General features: G+C 46.2%; 1 protein-coding gene across 3 annotated transcripts in view; it reads left to right on the top strand.

The window, feature by feature from the left end:
* PLXNA4 (plexin A4) overlaps window positions 1-12,370 on the top strand; it is a 467,834-nt gene that overhangs the window by 293,885 nt on the left and 161,579 nt on the right. For all 3 annotated transcript variants that reach the window (XM_062634250.1, XM_062634251.1, XM_062634252.1), the window contains exon 5: window positions 11,901-12,001. In XM_062634250.1, the coding sequence (XP_062490234.1) occupies window positions 11,901-12,001 (101 nt within the window). The remainder of the gene's footprint in view (window positions 1-11,900; window positions 12,002-12,370) is intronic.

The raw sequence follows: 12,370 nt of genomic DNA, 5'->3' as shown, positions 1-12,370 counted from the left end.
GGGCTGGGATGGAGCAACCTTCATTGCAGTCAGTAGGAATTCTGCACTTCAATCCCATCGAGGAATAAAGCACTGCAGAGAGGGAACGGGGCTTTGCTAGGAACTTCTCACTTATTCCACGCTGAAACTACGAGCTTTAGAGATACCTAAAGGCAAACAGATGTGCCCCAAAATAGTTGCCTGCATCTCTGCCTGGTCACTGTCTTTTTGGCAGCACTAATTACCTCCCAAGTCTTCAAAGCGCACTGAGCTCTCACAGACCGGCTGAGCAGTGAGCTCTGTCTGGTTTCCTCTCGTGTAATAAACTGAGACATATATTTAAGGTCTCGGGAAGAGCCTGATTCATATTTTCTCCCTGGCTCTTGCTTAACTCTTGATTAAAACACTCAGTAACACAATGAGTGCTTTGGAGAAGCAGTAGTATTGTAATAGTCCTAGTTCTGCGCCTCTTGGTTGGGTTAGTTTATGTTCGCTGCAGCTCGGGATCAACTGCAAGCAAAGGTTATCACGGCTCTCCCTGCCTCAGATCTTCAGGTTTTGGTTTGCAGATTAACCGACGTGACCTCATAACTCTTCAGCTGATGCTATCACTTCAATTGATGCTGGCGGAGGCAGTCACAGCGCTCTTGTCAGCTGAGATTTGATGGCACTGCATCACAGTTTAAGCTGATGCATTTTCTCTCCCAGCTGGGATGAGCCTGAAGGATGCAGAAAGTCCCTGTGCCTCAAGCTGAGAGATGGCACCCTGTTAAAGGCCGTGGTTTAACAGTTTGTGATGATGGCCAGCTTTACACTGAGCAGCATCAAGAAGCACAGCCAGCAGGTCAGGGGAGGGGACTTTCCCTCTCTTCTGTGCTCTGCCCTCTGCAGTCCTGATCCAGCTCTGGGGCAGCAGCACAAGACGGACGTGGAGCTGTTGGAGCGAGTGCAGAGGAGGCCATGGAGATGCTGCGAGGGCTGGAGCAGCTCTGCTCTGGAACCAGGCTGAGAGAGCTGGGCTGGGTCAGCCTGGAGAAGAGAAGGCTCCTGAAGGGGAGACCTTAGAGCAGCTCCAGTGCCTAAAGGGGCTGCAGGAAAGCTGGAGAGGGGCTTTGGACAAGGGCCTGTAGGGCCAGGCCAAGGGGAATGGCTTTAACCTGCCCGAGGGGAGACTGAGATGAGCTCTTAGGCAGAAGCTCTTCCCTGTGAGGGTGCTGAGGTGCTGGCACAGGGTGCCCAGAGAAGCTGTGGCTGCCCCATCCCTGGCAGTGTTCAAGGGCAGGTTGAACACAGGGGCTTGGAGCAAGCTGCTCTAGTGGAAGGGATCCCTGCCCGTGGCAAGGGTTGGAACTGGATGAGCTTTAAGGTCCCTTCCAACCCAAACCGCTCTGTGATTCCGTAATTTGATGATTCTACGTGGTCAGTGCCTTAGAGTTGAGGGAGGAGAAAAAGAAAAGGGAGGAGGTGGAGAAGGCTATAAAGAGACGACCTAGGTCAACAGGCAGCCTCTCCTTTTGCCCAACATTTGATTAATAAGGTAAATAAATAGTTAAATGGTCAATGATCAGGATGATCAGATGTATGGAGTAGTTTCCATGTAGGAGGTGACAGAAGAAATAGGAACTCCTCAGCCTGGGAAGAGGTAAGCAGGGATGTATGGTAGAGATTGGTGAAATTGTAAATGGCAGAAGGGGATGGATTGGAAGTGACTGTTCACCACCTCTGCAAATACAAGAATTACAGGGCATGAAATTAAACTGTTGAAAATCAAGCCCTGAACAAATGAGAGGAGGTGATTCCTTCAAGCAGCGGGCTCCGGACCTGTGAGACTCCCTGCCAGAACATGCTGTGGATGCAAAAACTCAAGGATAAACTGGAAAATTAAAGAAAGATCTGTTCAGGTTACAGCACAGAGACACATAAGACTCAGAATGAAAGTAGCCAAAGGCTGGGCAGCTTCTGGGGACATATCATATATGATGGCCTGTTCTTAGGCTTTGTTTGGTGCCATAAGACCTTAGCTGATGAACTGGGATATGTGGAGTGTTGATTCCATCCAGTACAGCTGGTTTTGGGTGAAATAATGGGGAATTTTAAGTGTGATCTCATTGGAGGAAAGGGCATTTTCAAACTGTCTCCCAAAATTCCTGTAGATCGATAGTGCTTGTAGGTGTCCTGTCCTGCACAAAGGAATTAGATCAGTACGATCAATCCTTCATGAACTGAATCATAGAACAGTTAGGGTTGGAAAGGATCTTAAGGTCGTCCAGTTCCAACCCCCCTGCCATGGGCAGGGACACCTCACACTAAACCATGTCACCCACGGCTCTGTCCAACCTGGCCTTGAACACTGCCAGGGATGGAGCATTCACAACTTCCCTGGGCAACCCATTCCAGTGCCTCACCACCCTCACAGTAAAGAACTTCTTCCTTATATCCAATCTAAACTTCCCCTGTTTAAGTTTTAAGCTGTTACCCCTTATCCTATCACTACAGTCCCTAATGAAGTGTCCCTCCCCAGCATCCTTATAGTGGATCTAGAAACCCAGGACAGAGTGAGGGTGGCTGGGGAGAGAGATGAGGCAAAGATTCTCCAGGCAATGGGATGGACAGTTCTTAGCCCAGGGAGATGATAAGGGTGTAAAGATGAGTTTTGGAGTGGTGATAAGATTACACTGATAGAAGTGAACAAGGAGACCCATAGGATACCTGAGAGGATACCTGCTCAGGAGAAAGAATCTGCAAGAAGATGCTCCTTGATAACTGAGGGTAAGGAGGGGGACATCTGGATGTGGATGGTGGAACAATATGACCATAGCCACCACCAGTAGAAACAACTATTAACTTCTCCCTCTGTGTGTGTGTGTGTGTTAACTGTTCAGGGCTCAACCAGGAGTCTTCAAGTGATGCTGGACTTTGAGAGAGCCCACTGCAGTGACATGAATTCCATTACATGTCCCAATTAAATCTATATATAGTCTTTATAGAGCCTGGGTAACGATGTAGCCCTTGCTCAGCAGGCATGCTTCAGTAACCACACAAGCACCAGCTCTCATTAAGCCTGGGCTGGCCCTCCGTTAATTGTGACATGAGGCTCTCTATTTTGAAGGCATTTGAACACGAACATAGAATCATAGAATGATTTGGGCTGAAAGGGACCTAAGAGATCATTTAGTTCCTGTGGGCAGGGACACCTCCCACAGTCCCATTTAGTCAAACCTCATTTGTTTTACAGTTTGGAGACTGAGACACTTGACCATGGATTAAAGATTTAGTGGTAAACAAGGTACCTGGACCCAGGAGGGAAAACACAGAATACTACAGGCAGAGAAAGGTGGCCAGAGCTGATGGTTTTTGGGGTAGGCAGGAAGGTGGTTGTTTTCTTCAGGCTTGGGTAAAATCACTTGACACTCTCTCCACACCTCTGAGCTGGTGAACTGTGGTTTTTACAATGGACAAGGATTCCTAACACATTTCCTGCCTAGTGCAGATAGCAGATCAGTGTGATGATGGGATGCATTGCTGCTGTCCCAGATGAAGTGATAAATGCCCCATCCCTGGCAACGTTCAAGGCCAGGTTGGAAGGAGACTTGGGTGACATGGTCTAGTGTGAGGTGTCCCTGCCCACGGCAGGGGGGTTGGAACTGGATGATCTTATGGTCCTTTCCAACCCAAACCATTCTATGATTCTATGATAAGGAAAAAACCAAAAGGGAATTTGAAGGAATGCTAAATATGATTCAACACTGAAACCTCCAAACACACTCTTCAATCTCCAGGTTGCCAGCCGTACTCAGAGCAACATGGTGTGTCCCTGGCTTCTCCTTGAGTATTGATGCTTTTGAGAGAAGAGTCATTGTGGCACTGGAGACTTGGAAGAAGGGACAGCACAGGGTGTAGGTTGAGAAGCTGTGAAAGGGGAACCTGGGAAGCAGCCAAGCCTTCAAAAGAAGGTCTGAGATAATCTTTGTTCTCTGTGTTTCTGTTCCTTTGTAAGTAAAGCCGGATCAGAGAGCAGGAATGAGCTTGGGTGCAGTGAAGCACAAGGGCTGTACGTACAGAGCAGATGGTGAAAGGCACTTGTTCAAACACAGTCTGTGTCTTCACACGAGGTCTTTGGAGTTCCAGGAACAGCTTTCTAGCTATGTAACACTGTGGATTTCTTCTACCAGTCTTACATTTTCTGTTGTGACTGGTTATTCTGGTGCTACAGTTAGGAAGAGGGGAGACTTTAAACGTGTTTAGGGATTGTTTGCAGTGGCAAGATTAGAGGAATAGCAGAAAATCAAGTACAGCATTGATGTGGGATTCACCTCACCCAGTGTTCATCACGTGCATTGTAAATGTCTCCATCTGACCTGGCTGTCTAGACTTCTTTATGTTCAGTGGATAGACACAGGCACATCCAAGGTGTGATTTATCTTATCCCTGGTAGACATCTAAAACAGAGCAGGCAGATCCTACCCTGCAAAAGGTCTCTCATTCAACAGAGCCTGGGTTTCTAGCTTAGACTTGGACAAAGTGATGTTACAGACAGACTTTGGTGAGAGCACATAACCCTTGCTTTGCATGCATCCCAGAACAGAGTCTTGATGAATCAGAAATGAAGCCTAGCACGCTTTATGTAGAAGACACCTAACCTGGCTTTTCTGAGCCAGTTTAAAGCAGGGTCCTGCCAAGGGGAGCATGAAGAAGAGAACTGCACTGCAAGGGATGCAAAGAAAATGAAGCTGTTGCAATAGAAATGTCATTGTGAAAGCATCAGATGGGAACTGACACCTCTCAGCCTTACCCCAAGGGTTTCTGAGGTTATTGCCAAAGAGACCGTGGGTGGGCACCAAATCTTTCTACACCTCATCTTGCTTTACCCCTGTTCATGTGAATGGTGTGTGACTGTGGCTTGGATTTTGCTCTGGCAATGTCACAGTAAAGACATCTCTCACCAAAGACGTGCAGGACAGCTCAGGGCAGCAAAGAGGAGAGGAGAACTAGCACGCACGCAACTGTAGGTAGGAAGCCCTCTGTGAGCAAGTCTATTTGGACAGGTAATTTATCCTGCCATGCAGTGGGACATTGACCCCCAGTTTAATTATTGTGTCATTTGTCCTTGACAGCTACTACTGCTTCCAATTAACTCCCTTTAATTAAAGCCTCCAGTTTTCCAAGTAGGTAAGCATGGATTTACTGGGAAGAGTGCTACAATGAAGAGGAAGAGCATTGGGGTGTCTGATGAGAAATGACATGCCCTGTCCCAGTGGGGCTGGCAAGTTATTTACTTATCACACTGGAGTGGCAGGCTGGAATCATACCAGATCCTCATCTCTATCCCTGCAGGAGCACCCCTTCTCCCACCAGTTTTACAGCCATCTACATGTGTGTGAGTCCTGTCATTTACCAGTATAAATAAGACATCCTTCAGCTCCCTGGCTTTGCTTTCTGTGTCCCTGCTTTTTGTAGGTCAAGTGGATGATGCACAAGGAATTCAAGGTCCCTTTGTCCACAACTCAGGCCAGATTCAAATTGGCACCCTGGGATGCCATGCAGGTGACCAAACATCCTCAGTGACTCTGTTAAGAGAGCAGACTCTGGTCTCTTAGGTGTTTTTTCTGCCTTGCTCTATTTAATAAACCGTGTTATCATGAACACTCTATTCAAGGCTTGGAAATCAAATAAGCTCCTCTCTTAATCTTTCTGCAGTTTCTCGGGGCTGGCTGAGTCTTGAAAGATAGGGGCATTCACAGAAGCAACATGGCTTGACAAAGTCACTGTTCAGTGTTTTGGAAATGTATCTTTTGACTGTTGGGGAAGGAAATTGGCTACTTAAGATGCGGTTTTGTACATTTAAATTGACTTAGTCCATCGGCCTGAATAAATCCCACCGCTGCATTAACATCCAATTATAACGGCAAAGATTGAGCAGTGATTCATGTTTTGACCAGAATGTTGGCAGTTTAAGGAGGAAAAGGAAAAAAAAAAGAAAGATATGTAATGTATATTGAAATAAAAAAGTCAAAAACGGGAGCCAGAAAATTATGACTGAGCACATAGCAGGAGCTGTGAATATATAATGGCAGAAGCAGGAGCCAAATTTCTAACAGGATTAGCTGTTACTGTCTATCAGATCCAAACCCCTCAATCATTTTGTTTTAAATGACTTGCTCTAACTCATTCATACCAGAATGGAAGTGAGGCTGGGAGCTGGAGAAGCTGTAGTTTAGGCTGGATCAGATGTGAGATGTCATGTGAAAAGCTCTGGAGTTGGATATATCAGGCGAGCTCTGAACCATAGAGCACTTTGCAGATCTTGTCCTATTCTTCAAGATGTCCTTGTGAGCCACAAACTCCTGAATGATTTCTTTAAGGACTGGTGAATGAAGTGTTGATGAAGTAAAATATCCTTTCAAATCTTGCTGCAGCACCTGGACCTGCTCATCATTTTCTTGCTGCCCTTGAGAAGGACATCAGATACACTTAACTGCTTGTCTGACCCCAGCTCTGGGGTTGCCTTTCACTCTTGATAGCTGTGAGTAGGGGACAGGCTAGATGGTGAAGATGTCTAAGTCCTTACCCTTTGGTCTCACCTTCTTCAAGCAAGATACTTGTGGTGTTCCTAAGTCTTGCACATCCTCCACTGCACAGCAGTGATCTTGGAAATCCTGTGGTGGGATAACTGCTCTGGGAATGCTGCCTACCTTGGAGGGGATCAGAGATCTTCTCTGGTCTGCTATGGACAGAGCCTTAGAAGCACAGCAGCTCCTAGATGTCCATCAAGCTTGTGGACGGGCAGTGTTTAAGGTCAGGTTGGACACAGGGGCTTGGAGCAAGCTGCTCTAGTGGAAGGTGTCCCTGCCTGTGGCAGGGGGTTGGAACTGGATGAGCTTGAAGATCCCTTCCAACCCAAGCCATTCTATGATTCCATGATTTCTTCTATATTTCAAGGAACCCCAAGTCTAAATATGTTAATAACCTAGTGTTCTAGAATCAGGTCATTCCTGGAATTTTTACATGAACTTCCTCAGATGCCTTAAGCCCACATCTTCAAAGACAATTAGGTAGCACCTACTTCATCTTCATGAGACTCACTTTCAGCTTCTGCTCTTGTTGGTAAAATAGGGATATGTGCTTTCATTGATGAAATGGGGATAAGTGCTTCATTACATGTAAGATGTAAGCCCTTAAAACAACAGCAATCTCTTCTTAAATTCCTGTATCTCTTTAACCACTGAAGGAATACAAATGACTTCTAACCTGTCTCATAGTGCCCCCAAATGAAGGACACTTTGCTTTCATTAATCCTCTGTCTGAAACCCTGCTTGTATTTGCTGCAAATGCTGACTCCAAGTTCCACCCTGATGAAAGAGCAGCCATAGGGAACCTCACTGAGGTTCAGAAATGACCTTGAAAAGTTGGTTAGACTTTCCAACGATGGAGAAGGGGCGGAAGGAGTAATCACAGCCTGGTTTACAGTGCAGATTTCAGCCTTCAGCACTGTCTAGTCCCCTCATGGCAGTGAATATTGTTTAAGTTTAAACCCCTCACCCTTTGTCCTATCACTACAGTCCCTGATGTAGAGTCCCTCTCCAGCATCCTTGTAGGCCCCTTCAGATACTGGAAACTGCTCTGAGGTCTCCACGCAGCTTCTCTTCTCTCTGTAATTGGGAGGGTGCATGGACTGCTCTTTTCCAGCTATTTGAGGGGCAGCATAAAGAGCTGATGGCTCCCAGGAGGCACAGTCAGTCCTCCAAACATTCAACTTGGAAAGCTGAGCTGAATTAATTACAGTTGATGTTGCAAAGGGATATAAGACCTCTGATGTGCCTTATTTGCTTGATGCTCTTTCTTCTCCTTCACTGCAGACCCGTAGGTGGCTTTTCCTTTCAGTCGCAGCTCCTTTGTTTTTTGTGGTTGCTTTCTTTATTAATTAGAAGGTCTGACACTTGCAGCCCAAGACATTTGTCAGCAAGGTACAGTTTTAATTAATCTCACAATAAAGCTACTTGAGGTGAACTCATAAAAGGTCTCATATAGCAGGAATAACACGTAGCGATGCAAATGGTGACACCACGACACCTACTACTCTGGTGTGCTTGACAGGGTGTGGGATGTAGCGTGGTGCAAGCTATATACTCTATAGCTGTGCTCTTTGGGATGGAGACATGATCCTCAGGTCCTTTCCAACCCTATCTATTCTATGATTCTATGAGCAAGGTGTGCTCCTACACAACAAGCTACATCCTACAGAGACCAAGTACCCTAAATAGACTGAAAAAGAAGCATTTCTGCAAAGATAAAGATCTGGATCCCCAGTAGGTTCCTCCTGCCTCTGAAAGGAGCTTGGGTATCCTTTGATGGCTAATTAAATGATGATGATATTATTATTATTATTATTATTATTATTATTATTACAGAGACTGCTTTTTATATACTCTTTTTGCCACAATTTAGAATCATAGAACAGTTAGGGTTGGAAAGAATTTCAAGATCATCTAGTTCCAACCCCCTGCCATGGGCAAAGAAATAGCAAATTCGAATCTTCTAGGGCTTCTTTTTTATACCTAGGTCATAGTCACAAGTGGATTTTGACTCAGAACATTCAAACCCAGCACTACTAGATGTTGGAAAAGGGCATGTTCTGCTCTAAACTTCTTAACCAAGGCTTGCTTCTATAAGGCAGATGTAAACTAGCTCAGGAACTGAGATGCAGAAAAACTATTTACAGCTAATGAGGATAAATCGAGCAGCACCATATGTTAAACTGAGGGTATTTTGGGTAGGAACTGCATAGCCAATCCCAACTGTGCTCCCAAATTTCTAATTACAAGGCGGAGATTACACCATCGATTGCATCTGGATTGAGGGATGGCAGATTGAGTCTTTCAGAACTGAATTATCTGCCTCTTCTGCAAGTTCACAGCACAGACATGGTCTAATAGGTGGGGATTAAAAGAGGTGATCCTGCCCCTCTACTCTGCTCTCAAGAGACCCCATGTGCAGCACTGTGTGCAGTTCTGGTGTCCTAAACATAAGAAGGACATGGAGCTGTTGGAGCAAGTCCAGAGGAGGCCATGAGGATGATCGGGGCTGGAGCACCTCCTGTATGGAGACAGGCTGAGAACATCGGGGCTGTTGAGCCTGCAGAAGAGAAGCTGCGTGGAGACCTCAGAGCAGCTTCCAGTGTCTGAAGGGGGCACAAGGATGCTGGGGAGGGACTCTTCGTCAGGGACTGTAGTGATAGGACAAGGGGTGATGGGTCCAGACTGAAACAGGGGAAATTCAGGTTGGATGTAAGGCAGAAGTTCTTCTCTGTGAGGGTGGTGAGAGGCTGGCACAGGGTGGCCAAAGAAGTGGCATATTCTCCATCCCTGGCAGTGTTCAAGGCCAGGTTGGACAGAGTCTTGGGCAACCTCTAGCGTGAGGTGTCCCTGCCCATGGCAGGGGGTTGGAGCTGGATTATCTTAAGACCCTTTCCAACCCAAATCATTCTGTGGTTCTATGAATGGCCAACGTAAGAAATTATAAGGTCTCCACCCCTTGATTTCTCCTTTTAAAAACTTATATAACTTTCTGGATGCAACACAGGCTGCTGGGTTCAACATAACTTGGTGAAATCCTGGTGCATACCATTTATTTTTGATGAACACCTGCTAACTTCATGACTGAAGCTTAAGGAAGATGGAGCAACTACATTCATGACCAAACCATTCTACTTTTGAAACTTGATACTTCCAGAGGTTTGAATGACTGGCTCCGTTTTGATTTTCTGATGTACTTATGCTCATGGCAATAGATTCAAATTGAGAAAGGTGTTTTTGTGGTTTGTTTTGTGGTGTTTTTTCCACACTTTCCCTTTTTTTAATAAAAGCTTTCAGCAGCTGTAGTTGGTTTCCTTGGGTGATTTAGAATCACAGAATCATAGAATCGTTAGGGTTGGAAAGGAACTTAAGATCATCCAGTTCCAACATCCCTGCCATGGGCAGGGACACCTCACACTAAACCATGCCACCCAAGGCTTCATCCAACCTGGCCTTGAACACCAACAGGGATGGAGCATTCACAACCTCCCTGGGCAACCCATTCCAGTGCCTCACCGCCCTAACAGGAAAGAATTTCCTCCTTAGATCCAATCTAAACTTCCCCTGTTTCAGTTTGAACCTGTTACCCCTTGTCCTGTCACTACAGTCCCTAATGAAGAGTCCCTCCCCAGCATCCCTATAGGCCCCCTTCAGACACTGGAAGGCTGCTCTGAGGTCTCCACGCAGCTTCTCTTCTCCAGGCTGAACAGCCCCAACTTCCTCAGCCTGTCTTCATACAGGAGGTGCTCCAGTCCCCTGATCATCCTCGTGGCCTCCTCTGCACTTGTTCCAACAGTTCCATGTCCTTTTTACGTTGAGGACACCAGAACTGCACACAATACTCCAGGTGAGGTCTCACAAGAGCAGAGTAGAGGGGCAGGATCACCTTCTTTGACCTGCTGGTCACGCTCCTTTGGATGCATCCCAGGATAGGGTTGGCTTTCTGGGCTGCAAGCTCACACTGAAGCCAGCTCATGTTCGTTTTCTCATGTTCATTTGACACAGGCAGCAGTGCAATGGTAAATAAACCCCACCATATTTCTATCTGAAGTTTTCTAAAGCTATTGCCAACTTCCAAAGGTAAAAATAGAGGGGTTTAGCTTTTCCTCTCGATAGGGGTTAAGAGACAATTTCTGACACAAACAGAAAAGGTCTCCATAAATAGCTGGAACTTTGCCTGTTATATATTGATATATAAATGCAGTTCTTGGTTCATTTACAGACGCAATCAGAATGACTCTTAATCTGCCACTTCACAGCTCAAACTCTCTTGAACATGGAACCAAGTAAGAAATTGCCACTAGGATCCAGGTGTATTTCCTTGTCATTTGTCACAAGGAGCTGTTCTGCAGTTTACAGTTGGCAGTTCTCAATGGTGTTTCATCAGGATAATACCACCCTATATCATCCGAAGGAATAAACTGTCCCTGTTGACATGAGCTGGGGTGAAGGCTCTGGCAATTGACTGTGTATTATAGAAGCTCTCTTAAGCTTACTCAATGGAAAAAAAAGACTATCAGGTCGTTGGGCCCAAATTGTATGTTTGGCTTCAAAAGAGGAAGTAAGGGGCTTACAACACTTAATAGGAATCAAAAGGCTCTGGTCCATTAGACAGAAGGTCAGGCTAGGAAGTTCATTTTTTTCTTTGAATTCCCTGACTGAAACACTTTAATTAAAAATAAAGGAAAAGAAAAGATAATATAATGCAGTATTTTGGCAGTAGGTGGGAATCCTCCTCTCATGCCCTCAGAGCTGCAAAGTTAGGATGACAGAAAGCTCATCAACAGCCAGGCTTTTGTCTGTTTCCTCTGGAAACAACCTCTTCAGGGATGGGACAACTGATGGTTGGAAAGATTCATGGGCAATGGGGAGTGGAGCTGATGCTCTCCTGGGACCAGTGGCTGTGTGCAGGGTGTCATGGGAGGCAGGCAAAGACATCATGAGACCACAACCAAAGTGTAGCAGAGTACTGAGATCCATTGAGTTTAACCTGATACAGAAGATCACTCCCAGTTTAACTATCTCAAGGTACCATGTCACCACAGACTGCTCACAGTCTGAGTGATTTGCTGATACCCTATGAACTGTGCGAGTGAGATGACCTGGCAATGAAGTGTGGAAGGCCATGAGGAAGAGGGGAAGACCACAGGGGTTGTGTTGATCTCAACAGGGTTTGCACCAAGCTGTATTCTGGAGCACTCTGCACCCACATTCCTCTGTTCCAAACTTGCTGAGCTCTGCATGGATGTCCTTCTGTGAACCAGGGGAAGAGGACAGGGAGGGTGGCACCTCTGTCAAGTCATTATGGGCATTGCAGAGCCTGACAGGTTGTCCCCTTTCCTCCTGCAGCTCACCCGGGTGCCCGTGGAGTCATGTAGCCAGCACGAGACCTGCAGCGAGTGCTTGGGCTCAGGCGACCCTCACTGTGGATGGTGTGTCCTTCACAACACGTAAGTACCTGCTGATGTTTGCCATCATCTCAGGCCTGCTTTTGCTCCAACCATCTTCCCTTAACAGCTGTAATAGCACATGGCAGAGATGCAGAATGCTGTCTCAGTCTCTGAGTGAGCCACTGAGTCACACACATACCTCCAGGAAGGTCACTGGGACTTATTGGAGGTGACTGCTTAACTAAGAAGCATTTTTTGGAAGGCAAGGGAAGGGTGGTAGAGACCAGTCAGATCTCAACCATGTGATCCACCTGCAAAGTGCCTGTCCACCCTGATGCACTTTGAATCAAACCATCCATGAGGTCTTCCCTGTATGACAATTACCTTCTTGTTTCCATTGCTTAAAGCAGATTGGTTTTGATAGCAGCT

The sequence above is a fragment of the Pezoporus occidentalis genome, unplaced genomic scaffold (genome assembly GCF_034315485.1).
Source record: "Pezoporus occidentalis ecotype Australia unplaced genomic scaffold, CSIRO_AGI_Poc_V1 ctg42, whole genome shotgun sequence".
In the NCBI taxonomy this organism is placed as follows: Eukaryota; Metazoa; Chordata; class Aves; order Psittaciformes; family Psittacidae; genus Pezoporus; species Pezoporus occidentalis.
This window is presented reverse-complemented; position numbering and strand designations above follow the sequence as displayed.